The sequence below is a fragment of the Oryza glaberrima genome, chromosome 10 (assembly GCF_000147395.1).
Source record: "Oryza glaberrima chromosome 10, OglaRS2, whole genome shotgun sequence".
In the NCBI taxonomy this organism is placed as follows: domain Eukaryota; kingdom Viridiplantae; phylum Streptophyta; class Magnoliopsida; order Poales; family Poaceae; genus Oryza; species Oryza glaberrima.
In genome coordinates, this window is record NC_068335.1 from 19123371 (window position 1) to 19141019 (window position 17649).

The 17649-nt window shown below is 44.3% G+C and overlaps 2 protein-coding genes and 1 long non-coding RNA gene across 5 annotated transcripts; 2 read left to right on the forward strand and 1 right to left on the reverse strand.

Moving 5' to 3' along the window:
* The first annotated feature begins 265 nt into the window (after positions 1 to 265).
* Positions 266 to 10223, forward strand: LOC127786176 (zinc finger CCCH domain-containing protein 19-like). 2 transcript variants are annotated; one of them, XM_052313509.1, is made up of 13 exons: positions 266 to 1057; positions 1164 to 1243; positions 1881 to 2068; positions 2857 to 3763; positions 3851 to 3978; positions 5107 to 5166; positions 5259 to 5309; positions 5419 to 5489; positions 6300 to 6454; positions 6558 to 6719; positions 6801 to 8570; positions 8644 to 8798; positions 8915 to 10223. In XM_052313509.1, exons 1-13 carry the CDS (start codon positions 552 to 554, stop codon positions 9941 to 9943), a joined length of 5262 nt encoding a protein of 1753 aa, XP_052169469.1. In that variant the 5' UTR covers positions 266 to 551; the 3' UTR covers positions 9944 to 10223. The 2 variants fall into 2 exon arrangements, with proteins under 2 accessions (XP_052169469.1, XP_052169470.1); XM_052313510.1 differs by having other exon boundaries at positions 267 to 1057; positions 6300 to 6445.
* Positions 10224 to 11799: 1576 nt separating this feature from the next.
* LOC127786122 (uncharacterized) lies at positions 11800 to 15080 on the forward strand. Of its 2 annotated transcripts, none has more exons than XR_008019916.1 (4): positions 11800 to 12002; positions 12361 to 12517; positions 12611 to 12863; positions 14936 to 15080. It is a non-coding gene; the product is annotated as an uncharacterized LOC127786122 (long non-coding RNA). The 2 variants fall into 2 exon arrangements; XR_008019917.1 differs by having other exon boundaries at positions 12372 to 12517.
* LOC127786121 (uncharacterized) lies at positions 12375 to 16760 on the reverse strand. The gene is made up of 15 exons (XM_052313447.1): positions 16430 to 16760; positions 16283 to 16364; positions 15803 to 16201; positions 14945 to 15110; positions 14703 to 14855; positions 14476 to 14573; positions 14227 to 14318; positions 13917 to 13987; positions 13677 to 13812; positions 13329 to 13388; positions 13170 to 13252; positions 13022 to 13098; positions 12742 to 12812; positions 12597 to 12654; positions 12375 to 12515 (listed from the first exon to the last, which is right to left on the reverse strand). Exons 1-15 carry the CDS (start codon positions 16660 to 16662, stop codon positions 12375 to 12377), a joined length of 1920 nt encoding a protein of 639 aa, XP_052169407.1. The 5' UTR covers positions 16663 to 16760.
* Positions 16761 to 17649: the final 889 nt, after the last annotated feature.

The following is a 17649-nucleotide window of genomic DNA, read 5'->3' on the forward strand; positions in this document are numbered from 1 at the left end:
CCGCGACCCGTCCATCGCGCCGTGAGCCCAATAACTGCATCCAGCCGAGCCAGCCAACCACGCCATCAAACCCCCCACCCCAATCGCCGAGCAGCGCGGGGAGCCGGGGAAAATTGAAGCACCAAAACAACCGAGACACACTCACACAAAAAGAAAAAATAAAATAAAAAGAAAGAAAAAACCGCGGACCACGACCCCAAAAGCGCTGCCACCCGCCACCGGCCGCGGCCACTCTTTCCCCTCCTCCGATCCGTCGCTTCGCCGGGGCCACGCGCGCGCACCGGAGGAGGAGGCCGTGACTTGAGTGAGGTTTTCTCCTCTCTTTTTTTTACCGCGGCGACTTGTTACTGTTTCACCGCGCCTCCCTCCCCTCCTCCCCCGCCTTTTCCATTTCGAGCTCGCCTCCCTCCCGTCCCCTCCGTGCTTGCTTCCTCCCCTCCCCCACCTCACCCACCTGCCCGTGGAGGCGGTGCGCGAGAGAGAGAGAGGGAGTTAGGGTTAGGGTTTTGGGTTGTCGAGTGGGTGGGTGGGTTGAGGGGAGTGGTCCATCCATGGACGGGGGGACGGGGCCGGGGGCGGAGCTGCTCTCGCCGGGGGAAGCCGAGTGGCCGCCCGAGCTCCGCCTCCCGCCTCCGCCGCCGCCGCATCCTCCTCCTCCTCCTCCCCCGCTCGAGCCGGCTCCGCCATCCACTCCCCAGCTCCGCGGCGAGGCGTCCCCGCCCCCGCCTCCGCCTCCGCCCGTGGGACCACCCGGCGCGGCGGTGGTGGCCGCCGCCGCGAGGAAGGAGGCGTCCGCGTCCGCCGAGGGGTTTGATGACTCGCACTTCCTCGGATCGATCATGGGGGCGCCCGCGCACCAGCACCAGCACCAGCACCAGCAGCCGCCTGCCGTGGGGCCGCCGGTGGTGGTGAAGAGGAAGAGAGGGAGGCCGCCGAAGAACAGGGATGGAGCGGCGCCGCCTCCGCCGCCCAAGCCGGTGAAGAAGAGGGAGGACGACGAGGACGTGGTGTGCTTCATCTGCTTCGACGGGGGCAATCTCGTGGTCTGCGATAAAAAGTGCGTGCGCGCGGTTGGCGCTTGCATTTCTGCTTATAGTACCGTAGCTTCAATTTCGTCTGCTCGTAAAAAGCTGAACCAAATGTCTTCCATTTTGGGGCTGTAGGGGTTGCACAAAAGTCTATCATCCTGCTTGCATCAAGCGCGACGAATCATTCTTTCGATCTCGGGCGAAATGGACATGTGGTAAGCTCTCCTGTTGGACTTCTGCTTCTTTGTACTTAACATCTAGTGATTACTGCTGTGCACACCGAGGGCGCGTTCTAAAATGCGTTTTGAAACTGATGATTAACCGCACGCAAAACGACAAATGTGATTAGCATATGATTAATTGAGTACTGTTAATTATTAATAACTAGAAAAATGGGTTTATTTGATTTTTTAAAGCAACTTCTGTATAGAATCTTTACGCACGAAACACACCGTTTAACAGTTTGAAAAGCATGCTAACGGAAATTGAGGAATTAATAAAACCGAAATGGAGTTTAGAATGCGCCGAGTAGGACTAGGATTAGTGTCATATCTTATTTGACGTACGATTATAGTTGACGTAATGGTGGCCATAACTGCTGTTAAAAAAGGCATCTTTTGTGGATACTAGATATATAAGTGCATTTGGTATGATTGCCTTCCCTTCTTTGCAATGCTATGAATTTTATGTACTTGAATTTAATGAGCAGATTAGGTCATTCTTTTTGCCATTTTACCATCTGGAAAGTACATCCGTGGTAAAATTTATTGGGTATTTGCATGTCCTGACTGGTCCGCTAACAAACCAATAGTTCAATACGACTTATCCTGTTCTTGATGTCATGTTTTTCAGGTTGGCACCTATGCAGCACCTGTGAAAAGGCAGTACAGTACATGTGCTATACTTGTACATACTCCCTCTGCAAAGGTTGCATCAAACAAAAGCCAGTCAAATTCTTTGGTGTCAGAGGGAATAAGGGCTTCTGTGATACCTGCTATAGCACTATACTGTTGATAGAATCCAAAGATGATCGTGCCAAGGTAACCTGCTGCTAATCCTTATATTCCCTCTGTGTTTCTTGAATTATATGACCATCTATATGCAAATATGTCTATAGAGTTAATGTGCAAATATCCATTTTCTCAGTCCTTTGGACAGCATAATGCTCATTTTTAACATTTGGTTCAACTAGGCACCTTCTTTTCAAGTTCATTTGATATTGAAAATCATGATTAATTAAGGTCATAGATATTTCTCTGAGTAGTTTGAGAAGTAATAACTGCAGAACCCAAAGTCATGGAATACATGAAATTTGCTATATCTCTATTTTGTTGATCCAATATATTGGCACAATGTTTTGTGAGTTGCAGGCTTGTAACTATCGGCTTTTGTAATGTAAAGTTGGTGGCATTTGCTGGGTCAATTTATCCATTCCGTTGTCTATTGCCTTTAGGTTGTTGCGATGTGTGGCTTTGATTTGGTTTATGTTGCAGTGCAGAACTGTACTTTTAGCTCAAGTGCATCTGTAACTAGGAAATATTGGCGTAATCTTCATGACTTCATGTAATCTTACCAACATAGTTCTATCCTCACACATCTTGTATGAACTAGGCAACCTAAAACAAGTAGCAATACACTTTTACCTTGAAGTTCTAAATGATTTTAGGCTTATATTTACTTGGTAAAAATAAATAAAGAGGACTTGCTGAAACAAACATACAAGCTAACCTTCTCTTCTACTTTAGTTGCACAAATATTAGAAATCTCCATTTTGTTGATAAGATACTCAGACATTTTGTATGACTTGCTATTGATATGTGCTTTCTAGGCTAAGGTGGACTTCGATGATAAAAATAATTGGGAATATCTCTTCAAGTTGTATTGGTTGGATCTTAAAGGGAAACACTCTCTAACATTGGAAGAACTTGTCAATGCCAAAAGCTGTTGGACTGTTCGTAGCACTTCCGCTAGGAGAGAAAAGGAAGATTCATCCAATGACCTCTATGATGCAAATTTTGACCTTGATGCCAGTTCTGATGGCGCCTCAAGAAAACGAAGACGGAATAGTTTTTCAGGGAAAAGGGGACGGAAACGCCAAAACAATGGTGCTGAAAGCTTACCTAAGAGAGTGCAAAATGAAGGAATGACTTTTATAGGTGACACACAATGGGCATCATCAGAGCTCTTGGAATTCATTGGGCACATGAGAAATGGTGATATTTCTTATATTTCCCAATTTGATGTTCAGATTCTTCTGCTTGAGTATGTAAAGCAAAAAAATCTTCGTGATCCTCGCAGAAAAAGTCAAATTATTTGTGATGCGAGGCTTGCCAATTTGTTTAGGAAACCACGTGTTGGCCACTTTGAGATGTTAAAGCTTTTGGAAATGCATTTTCATGCGAAGGAGACGGTAAATGGTGATGGCCAAAAAGGCATTGACTCAGATTCAGCTCAAATAGACAGTGGAGGATATAGTGATATGCCAAGTAAATTATGCTCTGATAAGAGGAGGAAGATTCATAAGAAGATTGAGAGAGAATCACCAGCTAATCTAGAGGATTATGCAGCGATTGACATGCACAATATCAATTTGATTTACTTGCGCCGCAGCTTGCTAGAGGATCTTATTGATGATAATGGCACGTTCTCTGACAAAATTACTGGTGCTTTCGTGAGGATAAGGACTCCTTGTGTTGGCCAAAAGCAAGATATTTACCGCCTGGTGAAAGTTCTTGGTGAGATTTTTTTTACTATACTGACGGGAGCTACTAATTTCCATGAAACCAGAGTTTGAAGTTCTTGGTGTTTGATTTTGTCTACAGGTACACATAAAGTAGCAGAACGGTACAGCGTCGGTAAGAAGACAACTGATCATGCGCTTGAGATATTAAATTTAGATAAAAAGGAGGTTATCACGATGGATACAATCTCAAATCAAGATTTCACAGAGGTAAATAATTCATATGTTTGGCACCTTTTGTATGCTACTCCCTCCATCCGAAAGTGTTTAGCATATTTCATTTCTTGGTTTTTCCAAATGAGATGGTCATATTTGTAGTCTTCATGTGCTAAATTAAATTGTTGACCGGAACCCAAGTAGACATCTTAATACTATTTGTTGCATGCATGCATATAGTTCCTTGGTTTTGTCACATGGGGGATGGGTTTATTCCTCCTTGGTCTTGGTGATAAAAAGAAATATGTCTTGCACTTTTGGATGGAGGGAGTAATTAAGACAGTATACTTTCAACCACAAATTAATACCGAGACAAATATACAATATGATCTTATGCATAGCTCTCACTCAATTGTCAATAGTTTTAAACTTTTAGGTTATGAATATGTGAATTAAATATTCACTTAGCTGGCTCAAGCATCACGAATGACTAGAGTTTGGTGTTGATTGTCAGTAGTAACTTTATTAAATTTGTTAAACATAGATGTGCAAAATCTGAATGTTATAAACACTTTGTAGTCATTGCCCGTGTCGTGTGGATATACATTGCTTTGCTTGGATCTAAAGTATACCAACAACGTGCTGAATATCATTGAAGCACATATGGATATCGTGCAACCATGGCTTGGCTGGCTGTGGGTATTCATTTGCCGTGTGACTATGTGAGGTGTCTGGTTTAGTTCCCATCATAATGTTCAAAGCAGAGTTAATTTTTACTGAACTTCTAGAACGGTTCAACTTATCTGTGGGAGGGTGATTTGGAGGAGGTGGTGATGGAAGACAGACAATCACTCAGAACTTTTGTTATATGAAGTTGTAAAGACAGGCAACTTGATCATATTCTTTACAATATAGTGCATTAGTGCTATTGCTCGGCCACTTAATATTTTTTTGACCTGGACTCGACCCCTCAATGTTTATTCTCGTTTACTGGACTTATGATGCAATATCGTGTTTTCGTTACCTGATAATTCAGAATCATCGAGATTTATGTCTAGTTTTTTTTTTAAAAAAATATTTTACTAACCTCTAAAGTAATAAAGTGCAAATTTGCTGCGGTTCATTGTTCTATGGTACTACAATTCTTCCATTTATATGATCTGTCTGCATGTATTTCTGTAGGAGGAATGCAAACGCTTACGCCAGAGCATGAAGTGTGGTTTGATTACCCGACTAAAAGTGGTACTGTTGATCAAGATTCATTATACGGTGATCGATCTCATCACTACGTTCAAGTTACATAGATCTGACATATCTCCTTTGTCTTGATTCAGGGAGACATCCATGAGAAAGCCAAAATATTCCAACTGCTGCGAGTTAATGATGTACGTACTGTATTACTTGAGAAAAGCTCGCTAAGTGCTGACTTGCTTTATTTCAGAATATTGCTTTCGTAACTTATTTTCTATTTTTCTTTGTTAAATCCACCTACAGTGGTTAGAAAATGAAAAGCAGAGACTGAGCCATCTACGTGATCGTGCTAGTGAAACTGGGCGCAGAAAACAATATCCTTTTAACTTAGTATGTCGCGTCGCTGTTCCATTATTTATTTCTGCCATATGTTTTACAAATATTGTAGTTTGGTTCTCCAATGTTAGATCAAAGATTTGCATGCCTATGGTCATCATAGATTAATCTATGAAGCGTTCAATTCATACCATCATTGCTAAATTATTATTTGCATGAGGATACATTTCTTCATGCATACTTTACTAATGGAGTATGTGTGAGTAAAGATAGTGCAACTGCATGGCCTAAAACTATACATTTCTCTATTCAAGTTTAAGCAAAACCCTGTTGAGGAACATGTTTCATGGGTTTGCTAAGGTACCTTGATTTTGACTAAACTTTTGTAACATTTTTTTGTTTTGACTTTACTGCAATTTCATCGGTCTTGCACAATCATAATAGCCAAGTTAACTACAATTATTATGCATAGCTAGCAATCTTTTGTCATCCTCCTTAAATGCTGTGAAATTAACTCTCTGCTAGAAAAAAGATTTGACATTTTAGAACTTAGAAGTTGGAAGGCAGCTTTCATGAGCTATCATCCATTGGTTTCCAGATGATGTGTCTATGCTGAGTTGCTGACATAAATCCAACTCTTTATGTTCTGGCTTTCTTTTCTCTTTAATTTATTTTCTCTGGAGAAATATTGTGATCAGTGGCCGTTCTTTGTTTCAAGTAAAACTTCTTCCATAACATTCAAAGTCTTAAGTGTATGGTTTTCTGTTCAAATAGTGATTGGCATCAAGTCATCACGATTCACCTGCTGTCATTTGTTGATCATTTTATGATCCTTGACTATACCCTACGCTTAGGGAGTGTGTAGAGAAGTTGCAACTTCTGGGCACTCCTGAAGAAAGAGCACGCATCATTAATGAAGATCCAGAAGTACATGTTGACCCATGTATGTCTCCTGATTATGAATCTGCTGAAGAATTGGATGTTAAGAAAGCTGGTATTTCATGTCTCTGAACTCTCTCTAACTCCCTATTCTGCTATTGTATACTGATGTGCTCTGCTTATAAACGTTGATCTTTTTGCAACTTTCTTGTTGACTTTGTACGCAGTTGATTCGACAAGTAGGAATGGATCAGACCTGTTATTTCTTGGAAGAAAAGGAATCGAAACAAACTCTCTGCAGAATCATAGACAAAATTGTTCTGCCACTAGTCATCACACGACTACAAGTCCACCTACTGAGGGTATGACTCATGGACAAGGAGAAGAAGGTAACATTAATTTGCTTTCAAGAAATGGATGCGATATTCTTGAACCTAGCATTGATTTGAACAATATTGCATGTGAAACAGCATCGTTTGCATCGTCAGAAATTGTATCAGGTGACATGGAACCAGAAAAAGTATGGCACTACAAGGATCCTTCAGGAAGTGTTCAGGGCCCATTCACACTTTTACAGCTGTCCAAGTGGGCAGCTTATTTCCCACGTGACCTGAGAATATGGCTAACATTTGAGAGTGAACAAAACTCACTGCTTTTGACTGAAGTTCTCTCGAAACAACAAAAAGATTTCATTCAGCCTTCTCCCGAAGTTGACAATAATAGGTCAACATGGGAAGGCGTTGGGCAAGATAGAGTTGACTCAAGTTTGACTGGAAATAACTCTTCCTCTCCTATTGGTTATAATGTGATCTACTCTTCTCGGTTGCCTAGCCCATCTGCTGACTATCGTGCATCAGCTAGAGAAGGCCCAAACCTTCCGAGTGGAACCTTGCCATTCATGACAAGCCAGAAAACACAAAAGGATCCTCAGATGTTGCATGGCCAGGCACAGCATCAGGGTGATTATTCATGTACCATCCCGTCATCTGTGGTTTCATATAGACCAGCTGGTTCTCATGATGAGTGGCCCCCTCGAGGCAACATTGGTGAATGGAACAATAGTCAGGATAGTGGTGGTATGTGGAGCCCAACCACACCTCACATGAGTCGGAGCAATTTGGAGCATCAGCCTGACAGGTGTATTACGAAGAAGCAATTGCAGAATGATTCCAAACGTAATACGCTAGCAGGATCTGCAGAAAATCTAAATTCCCAAATGGATTTTGGTTCACAGAAAGTACACATTCCTACTCCACAACAACCTGAGAGAGATCTTGCCACTTCTGTTGGTACTTCAAGGCAATCTGAGTTTAAAACTTGTCATCAGGAAGGCTCTCACTGGAGTTCAACAGCAGACTCCATTACTCATGATGGGCTTCAATTATCTCTTGCTTCAGCAAAGCCTGAGAGCTGCTCTGCAGTAAATCCTATTAGAGATGGAGATTCCAGTTCAGCTTCTCGTGTGCCTAATCAATCAGGAGCTCATGTCTATAGCCCACCACACCCAGCTACAACTAATTTAAGCAAGAGTGAGGAGACTATGAATCAGTGTAAATCGTGTGAGCCTGAAGCATCAAATAAATCACGCAAGCCTGATGCATCATATGCTCCAGTTAATCAACATCCTAAGCCTGAAAGTGATCCAGTGTTACCTGATACTCAAGATTTTGAGCGCACGCATCCTAGCCCAAGTACTGAACATGACACAAAGGAGCCATTGAAGGATCAATCGAGGTCAACATCAGTAGCACCTGAAGGGTCGGGTACAAAGGCACATGGACAGTCTTCCATAGCTTTTATATCAGAAGCATCTGGCCCACTTTCTAGTAAAATTGTTGGCTTGCAACCACCCAAGGATACATCATTTCTTGTTGAAAGAGATATAAAAGATGGAGGTTCCATTACACAAACAGAGCAACAAAAAGAAGAGAGTACAGCATTTAAGAAAGAGAACGTAGCTGTTGATCCTATCTCTGACAGTGAAGCAATAGTATCTGGTGTGTTGGAATCTTTGACAGAGACATATAATCTGCATGAAGAAACCGCTTTGGAAAATTTCACGCCAACATCTGCCGAGGAAGAACAACCGCAATGCTCTACCCCTATTGCATTATCTCCTTGGGATGAAACAAGTGACTATCAAGGTGAAGCTGTTGATTCTGCTCTATGGGGTGTCCAAGATGACCAAAACAATGAAATGTGGTCATTGTCTTCACCAACACCTACTCTCCAACCTTCAGGTTAATGGAAATACCTTTTTTTAATCACTTTATTTGTTTGCTTGATAATATTTAATCTTGAGATATTCTACAGGTATTGGAGCTGATACCAAAGGTGCTTCCTGTGCTATAGAAGAGGTGATAGTAGCCCAAGGAAATAGTGGTGTTGTTGAACCGTCACCAGCACTGGAGAAGAAAAGGATTGAAAAAGTACCAAGTGCTTCCATAGATCGTGGAGTACCAGAGCAGGTAATGCTAACTTAAATATTTAAATACTAGGCAAAATTCATCAGCATTATGCAAAGAGAATCCTAGCAACATGATGTACCCAAGTTTTAACAGCAGTTTTATTTTGACTTGTTTAGGTAAAACCAAAATCAGATGCTGCATTATCTCCAGAAGAGAGCAGAAAACCTTCAGGTTTGCAACTATCAAGCACATATCTACAAGGGAGCACAAAATCTTCAGGTTTGCCACCGTCAGGCACATCTCTAGATGGGGGCATAGAACCTTCAGGTTTGCTACCTTCAGGAACTTCTTTGGAGTGGGGTACAAAAATTTCAGGTGTGCAATCCTCGGCCTCATCTCTAGAGGGGAGCAAAAAGGCTTTTGTTAGGCAACCATCAGGCTCTTCACTAGAGGGAAACACAAAAGCGTCAGGTAGGCAGCCGTCAGGTTCATCTATAGAGGGGAGTAAGAAACCTTCTGATAGGCAGCCATCAGGTGCATCTCAAGAGGGGAATACAAAGCCTTCAGGCTGGCAACAATCTGTGTCGTCTCTTGAAGGTGGCACGAAACCTTCAGGCTGGAAACCTTCAATTTCTATAGACACGAATACAAAAGCTTCAGGTTGGCTGCGATCGAGCTCATCTCCTGATGTGAACAGAAAAGCTTCAGCATGGCAATCATCAGGTTCTTCGCCTGTTGCAGGGAGCTCAAAAGCATCAGGTTGGCAGCCATCACCTCGCGAGAGCTCGAAATCTAAGCCTAATTCCACATGGGGTGCCGGCCAAAGCCGCAACTCGTCTTCGCACCAATCAACAACACCAACAGCTAAATACTCATCAGAAACCCCAAGGAGACAAGGAAACAACAACACAAATTCTGCTGGCTGGGGAGACTCTCTCGGAAACAAGAGCTGGCATTCACCCTCAGGCAATGCGAGCAGCCGAGGCAGCCATTCTAGCCACCACCATGACCGGCACAATCAGAGCAGCGAACCATGGCGTGGTGGCTCAAATCATTCCAGGAGATCAGATCATCGTCAAGAACATGGCAACGGTGGCTCGTCGAGATCATCGTCGTCGAGGGGGCAATCTCAAAGGGGGATCTGTAGATACTACGAGAATGGCTACTGCAGGAAGGGCACTTCCTGCCAGTTCCTCCACCGTTGAAAACGCCCTCACATTTTTGTACAGCCCTAAATGATTTCTCACTCACTCCGTAGTCAGCACAGAAGTGACCTTTATTTAACCTTCTCGGCACCACTCAGCTGTTAGTAAGTATATACATATCCATCAGCACAGGAGTATGATTAAGTTAGCATTTTATGCTTGGAAAAACAGCCACTGATGTACGGCCACGACTGTAGATCCTTCTCTTTAGGTGAATGATGCATTTTGATTGATCCTGTTAGGTTTAGTGGAATTATGAGTTCACCCGCTTTAAATCTCTCTTGATCGCGTATGCAAGAAGCAAAATTTTGATATGTTTGCACTTTGTTGTCTCGTCTCCAGAATTTGTAATTCAGGCAGCTTGTTTACCTGGGTTACTAGAAATCGGAAGCTGCCGGGCTAGCAGAGGATACCGCAGGTATTGCCCTCGCCGACGGCTCGCCGGAGCAATCCTGGCGTCGCCGACATGGGCAGCTCCAGGAACGAAACGATTGTGTTACTGTGGGTTGGAACTAATCCTCCACGCAATGCAACGTAAAGCGAAATAATGGATTGGCATATAATTAATTATATGTTAGTAAAAAAGCTTTTGTTTTAAAAAACATACTTCCTCCGTTCCGTTTTATATTTAATGAAACTTATTTAATATTTTAGATGTTGAAATAAAAAACAGTTAGATTAAAAGAAAAAAAGAAAGTCAAACTGGCTTTTGGAAAAGCAGCCGTGGGTTTTGGCTTTTGCAAAAGTAGCTTTGGAAAAGCAGCTACGAGGAAGTCAAAAACCTGTTTGGTTGATCAGATGTGACTTTTGGAAAAACTTCTCACTTACGACTGGACCCTGCTTGTCAGCCTCACTGCATTCATCTTCCTCCTCACACGGTTCGCGTGGGGGCTCGTTGTCGGGGTGCGCCGGCCTAGGCTCGTCGGCCGGCCATGAAGGCAGCGTGGGACGAGGGAACAGGCGGCGACGGGGAAGAGCAGACGCGCGTGGTTTGGAGGAGGCCGGCGACGGGAGTCAGGGGGTGCGGTAGGGGAGGAGCTCGCCACCTCGCCGCAGGTCGCCGCCTCGCCGGGAGGAAAAGGGGTGGCGTCGGGCGGGGTCGGCGTAGGATGAGGAGGAGAAGGTGCGGCGTCGGGCGGGGAGGAGCAGGGGCGGCGCCGGCCGTAGATGCGCCTCTCCACCCCCACTGCTGCACGCTAGCGGTGCGGGAAGACGCAAGAGGAGTCTATCGAATCGTTTTTTTATAATGGTAGAGGTGGGAAATTTTTTTCTCTCAAAAGCCAGTAAAAACAGGGGTAGAGGCTGCTTTTGGATTTGTACTACACTAAAAGCAGCTTTGGAGAAAAACACTTACTTCCTCCGTCCTAAAATGTAAGCATTTTTGAGGTTGGCATGGGTATTAAGAAAGTAGGTGAGAATGATTGAAGAAAGTGTGTAATTGGTTGAAAAGAGAAAGTAGGTGAAAAAGAATGATTGTGATTGGTTGAGAGGAGAAGGTAGGTAGAAAAATAGTTTCATTTTGGGACAAAGTACTGTGCTAGAAATAGCTACATTTTGGGACGAAGGTAGTATGATTTTTGGGTCCTTTGATTTGCTTTTGACTTTTGCAAAAGTAAAAGTAGGTTGAAAAACCCAACCAAACACGGACTGGGATTCGGTGACATTCCCCCATGACATTCTCGGTGACATGACTCAATGTCACCGAGAATGTCATGGGGGAATGTCACCGAATCTCAATTCACCAGACACACCCTGAGTTACATGAAACGGAGAAACGGAGGGAGTACAATTTACAATTGAGGAAAGGAGAGAAAAGAACGCAATCTTACCGTTGAATGGGCCGCACGGATGTTAGCCTAGCTGATTTTGTTGGCCGTAGTACAGCCCATGTTCTGGAGAAGCTGTAAAATGGGGTTTCGCCGCCGCCACGGCGGCCGGAAATCGCCCATGAGTAAATCGCCATGAGCTCTCCAGACCGGCGCCGGCGAGCGCCATCCTCTCCTCCGTCTGATTCGTCCCGACTCGATGGCACCGCTCCAATTTCCTCACCACCGACGAGGTCAGTGCACCGAGTCTCCTCCCTTGCTCATGACCTCACACGGAAATAACGAAGCAGATGTTCATTCATTCATCTGTCGATTCCTTGCAAATCTGAGCGATTTGTAGTTGTGATTTGTGAATCAGAGTGATTACCTAGCTAATAGCTATTAAAGAGTTATAAACAGTATTTTTAAGAGTAAAATGCAGTACTATATATTGCAGGCACTTTTGATTCAAGAAAGCAGTTAGCTTTATTTACTGCAACCTGTCTGTCACTAAATTCAGCTGTTTGTTCCACAAGCTATCAGATATACACTTCTTTGCAAAGCACAGATCTGGCTTTTCCAGTCGTAAAACATATATATAATTTTCTGCAGCTCAATTACAGTGGTTACTTTGACTTCGGTGTGCCGCACTTTGGTGTGCTGGGATAGAAGACAGGATAGTAGGTGTTCAGCTCAAGCTGGTCCAGGATTTGATTGACAAGTGTCAAGTAGGAAGAATGTCCGACGATGAGCTCACTGGCATCAACCTGTGAGTTCAGAAATATTATCGAGTTTTTAGCTGTATAGAGGAAATTTTTTGGCCCAGTTGAATGCCGCAACACACTTACATTTTCAACTCCAGGTACATTAACTGCTTGGATGCCGGCCAAGCCTTGTGAAAGCAGGCTACATGAGAGATCATTTTCATGGAAAAAATGATGACTCCACATCCACAATCTGTGATAGTGATTCTGAAATATGAGTCAGATTTACCTTGCTCGAAAAGTGATACCGAGAATCCAATCATTTGTGGAGTAAACATTCACAAATCGTCCAGCAACCATCTGCGGAAATGCATGGCCATCCATACTAGTGAGAAGATGACATGGAGCAAGGTAAGATTTGCTAAAATTATAGGTGGTTTCTTCGAGCAATTAGCACTCATTTCATTTGTGACTTTACTTTCAGTACAGTAGTGTAAAATTCACATAAGAGTTAGTAATGTGCTCAAGGCTATAGTTTCAAGCAGTTGGAATCTATAGAACTACCATACCTTCCTGGTAGACTCCCACAGCTCCTCCTTATCTGAAACTGGTGCACCTATCATCACAGCTCTTTCAACGAGTCCCTCTATTCACAATGAAAGGTCAGCCAGACAAGCTATAAATAAAGTTTCATATATGCACATAGTTAAGAGGTACCATTATTTCCCAACAAAGCTAGTTCCTCCAAACACTTGAAGACAACACGTGCCCCTAGGGAAAACCCGATGAGAGTGACAGGCCTAGAAATCCCAGTAAAAAATTAGTTCCATTGAGAAATGAAGTCTACTGGATTGTACATTCTAGGCAGAGAATTACCTGCTTCCTTGCAATCCTCTGAGCAGCACTTCAGCAAGCATTTTCCCAGTCTTATCTGCCCTGGAAACATCTACTCAATTAATTTCTTGTGCGCTCATGTAATTTTGGAAAGGATAAAAAAAGATTAATGCATACATTACAGCTTTAAGTTTGTTGCATTTTTTCGTTTTTATCATTGCTCATTTGTTTCTTTTTCGCGAACGTATTGCTCATTAGTTTCAAGATAATTGTATTCTCTGTTCTGTTTTCAGCTTTTGTACAACTAATGAAAAAAAAAAGACCAGTTTTGTACAGAAAAGGGAAAAATGCATCAGCATTAGTTTATGTAATGAGAGTTCATTATGTCACCTGTCAATAGCAATGGACCATTTACTATCGATAAAATCTGCAGCAGATACCAAGTAAGCCGGCCATGCAAACGCAGAAACAATACCACTTAACACAGTTTGCATTGCACCTTCCCTCATCAACTCAATTGCAAATCCTACATCATTAACCAACAACCGGACAATTTTATGTTGAGTAATCAGTAAAGTATGAAAGAAAGAAATAAACGCAAACACTGTACACGTCGAACGCCAAAATTACTTGATGCCAGCCAATCGCGTATTGCTGTACTGACGCCAATTATATGCTTAGACTCCCATTGCAGAATGTACCTGCCAATTACAAGTTTCTTGTACTTAAGCAAGGCAAACATGTTCTAGAAAATGCAACGATATTGATAGGGACAACAGCTGCATGAATCTTACCTGTATTCATCTCATGTGAATATTTTGGTTTCTAAACAGAATGCAATAGGACTATCATGGCTATGTTAATACCAAAGTAGCAAACTGCAAAGAGAACTTTTTTTTTGAAAAAGTATTTCGTGTGAATGTCTTTTGGGGGGTTGTACCTCTCTAAGTTTGTCTTCCATCCTTCCCATGGCTTCATATAATCTTCCTCGGTAAAGGCAAATCCAGTGACCAAGATGGCAACTGCTAGCCGCTGAAATCATAAAAACATCCATGAAAATCCAGTCAATCCTATTAAGTGTCATCCACTCGAAAAAGTTTTATCGAAGACTAGGGATAACATCTTTGCTTTATGCTCTCTGAACCTTTCCAACATCGAATCAAAATAACAAAAGAGAACAAAAACTCACACCCTGGTTATGGTTCTCGCCGATAGTGTTGAACTCAAATTCTCTCACACAACCAATTCTTTTGGCCATTTTGGTCCCAGTCAACCCAGCTCCAGCAGCTGATTTTCAAGTTAAGATGCTGGTTAGTTACAGATCCTGATAAAAGATTCCTGCTGGGTTCAGAAATAAACACCTCCAAATAAGGAATAGTATCACCAAATTAATATTCAAAAACCATCTACGCTCACCTCCGAATGATGCAGCAACCGCTACAGAGCCTGCAGTATGTCCAGCAGCAGTAGCTATAGCAGCAAACCCACTAGCTCCTATTAAAGGGATAAGTGTGTGCAATGTTGGAACCAGAGCAGTGAATCCTGCAGCAATTGCTGGAGCAGCTAAACCTGAAAGTTCAGACGAAATTATTCAGTTACAGAACTTATCTTGATCTGACATTTCATAAGTTCATCCAAATTTCTTTCAGGTCATATACCCCCGGAGATGGCCATCAGCGTTCCTCCCGTCAAGGCGGCTGCGCCGATGATTCCTCCACGCTTCCAGTTCTCCCATCTGCTTCTTGGTGACTCGCTTCCTTCTGACTGTTCTTCCTCTCTCGCTGCAGCCATAGCAGAGCAAGCAACCATTATCTCGATAGCTTCCTACAATGCCAAAACGTTCGATTACAAAAACATATAGTTTGTGTCCATGACAAAACTGGTAGAGAGATCACTGTTCTTAGCGTGTGCATTTACATGTACAACTAGGCTTTCTTTCTATCCTAATTTCACATGGACGAGAATGCTGTGCTGTTATCCAAAAAAAAAAGAGAATGCTGTGCTAAATGTACCCTGTCATGTGTTCTAGACTTCTAGCATTTTCATGAAAAAACTAATCTAGTGATCACAGATAATGAGACTACTGCACAGTATGGTCATAAAACATTTGATGCTTAGGACAAGTTAGACAAACTTCTTTTGAAACTTTGACCATGAATAATTCCTCGAAATTCCTAGTTAAAAAATGGTGTAAGCAAATTTCCCTTGAATAGTAATATCGTAACATTGAAACTTATTGTATTTTATAAACTCATTCTAACAAAAAAATTATATGGTCATAGTTTTACAAGTTTAGAATCTTGTCCTAAACATCAAATCAAATACTCCATCCGTCCCAAAATATAAATAATTTTGGCTGGTTGTGACACATTCTAGTAGTACGAATCTGGACATGGATGTGTCCTATCCTACTCCAATCCCTTATATTTTGGGACGGATGGACTACCTATGATCAGAGGGAGTGTTAGTGATCTTATCTTGTAAGAAAAGCAATGGAATCTCTGGACAAATCTTACCATCTTGATCCACTTGACGTCGAGCCATGTCGCGAGCAGCCGGAGCGCGACGCGGTGGCGGGCGTCGTAGCCCCTCCTGATGCGAGGCGAGCCCATGCCTTCCTCCGCCATGTTCACGTCGGCGACGCACGCCGAGAGGAGCATGTACAGCACCGCCATCTTCCGGTAATCCTTGGTGCGGCTGCCGCCGGCCGACGACGCCGACGCCAGCCACGGCCACCCTTCGTCGCCGTCCCCCCCGGAGCCGGTGGCCTTGATCAGCTCGTCGGCCGCGACGACGTCGTTCTCCAGCCCCATCGCCATCGCCTCGACGGCCTTGGCGAGCGCGAGCTCCTGCTCCGACCTCTCCGCCGCCGCCGCCTCGCCGTCGTCCTCGTCCTCGAACACCTTCCGGAGAAACTGAGAAGGAAAAAAAAAGTATGTCACGATTGAATCGCCATGGAAATGGTTTTACATTGGAGATTGCATTGGGGCGCGTACGGCTCCGATGTGGTGCTTGGGCTCGGAGGTGGCGGCCGTCGTCTCCACGCCCGGCCATGCCTTGTGGTCGATCTCGAGAAACCTGAGAGAAATTCATCAATCAATGGCGATCCATCGATCGATTTGATGGGGTTTGGAGATGGATACCTGAGGACGGGGCGGAGGAGGCCGTGGGAGTCGTGGGTCCAGAGGTGGCGGGCGTCGACGGGGTCGGCGAGAGAGGGGACTGCGGCAGCGGCGGCGGAGGCGGCCGGGGCGTCGTCGAGGCCGTGGGATCCGAGCAGGACGGACTGGTGGATCTGCGCCTGGCGGAGCGCGAGCGCCAGGAGCGCCCCCGCCGCGTACCGCTGCGTCTGGCTCAGCGTCGACGACGTCGCCATTGCCGCGATCGGATGGCTTGGATGAGGCTCGCCGGTGGGCGTGGGCGCGGGCGCGAAGCCGATCGAGGAATCGGTGCCACTGGCTTAGCCGCGGCGCGCGCGCGGAGGCGAGGCGAGGGCGAGGCGCGTGCGCCGTGCGGGGCGTGTGGCGCGTGTGGCGCGGTGGGAATGGCTGCCTGGCTCGATCGGCGCCACCCCGTCGCGCGCGCGGCGCGGCATGTCGCTCGCGCATGGCGGGGCGCCTCTCGAGGTGCAAGTGGTGTTCGCGTCCTCGCGAGCGGATGGCCCAGAGACATTTGGATGGGCCTCAATCACGGCCCGTTTACGTGTAGCCATACACTTGGATGGGCCGAGATTGAGGCCTAGCTAACGAGGCCGTAATGTGAGATATTTGGAATAAGTTTACCTACCGTCTCTCAATTTTACATGAGTATGTAGGACATCCCTATCCCAATATCAAAAATGTCTACCCTCAAATGGTCAAAGCCATGCAAATAGGTCCCATGGCAGTATATATGGGTGGTTTTACTGACGTGACATCCTAGTTAGCAAGGAGGGAATAAAAAAAATTTGTGGAAGCCCACATGACATACTTACTCCTCCCTCTACTCTATCCAGCGTTTGCCTAGACCATGGTCTGGACCGTCTAGACCCCGTTTAGACGCGAGACCGTACATAGGTTTTTGTCTTGTTTAGGGCCTAAACACTATTTTCTTGTCTAGATGGTCAAAGACTGTCTAGTCCAAGTAATTAGACCATGCTGAGCCAAGTCTAGACCGAAACAATGATGCCTAGACCATGGATGGACCCAAAACATTTGGTGGGTAGGAGTTCAAATTTTCTGGCCTACCAAGGCCCAGATGATTTAAATTTGAAGCTAATTGAAGATTCATTATTGCAAAACAAGGTAAACCTTAAATCTCATCTTTTCTTGCTCTCAAATGTTCTATTGAACTTTTGACTTGTTGAGTGAATTTACATATATAG

Bases quoted from the DNA above. Each gene is read 5' to 3' on its own strand.
- LOC127786121 (XM_052313447.1), bottom strand. From the start codon at position 16,662: ATGGCGACGTCGTCGACGCTGAGCCAGACGCAGCGGTACGCGGCGGGG. The intron at 16,365-16,429 runs GTATCCATCTCC...AATTTCTCTCAG, and splicing joins CTCCTCCGCCCCGTCCTCAG to GTTTCTCGAGATCGACCACA. The intron at 13,988-14,226 runs GTACAACCCCCC...TGTAATTGGCAG, and splicing joins TGGAAGACAAACTTAGAGAG to GTACATTCTGCAATGGGAGT.
- LOC127786176 (XM_052313509.1), top strand. From the start codon at position 552: ATGGACGGGGGGACGGGGCCGGGGGCGGAGCTGCTCTCGCCGGGGGAA. The intron at 3,979-5,106 runs GTAAATAATTCA...GTATTTCTGTAG, and splicing joins CAAATCAAGATTTCACAGAG to GAGGAATGCAAACGCTTACG. The intron at 5,310-5,418 runs GTACGTACTGTA...ATCCACCTACAG, and splicing joins AACTGCTGCGAGTTAATGAT to TGGTTAGAAAATGAAAAGCA.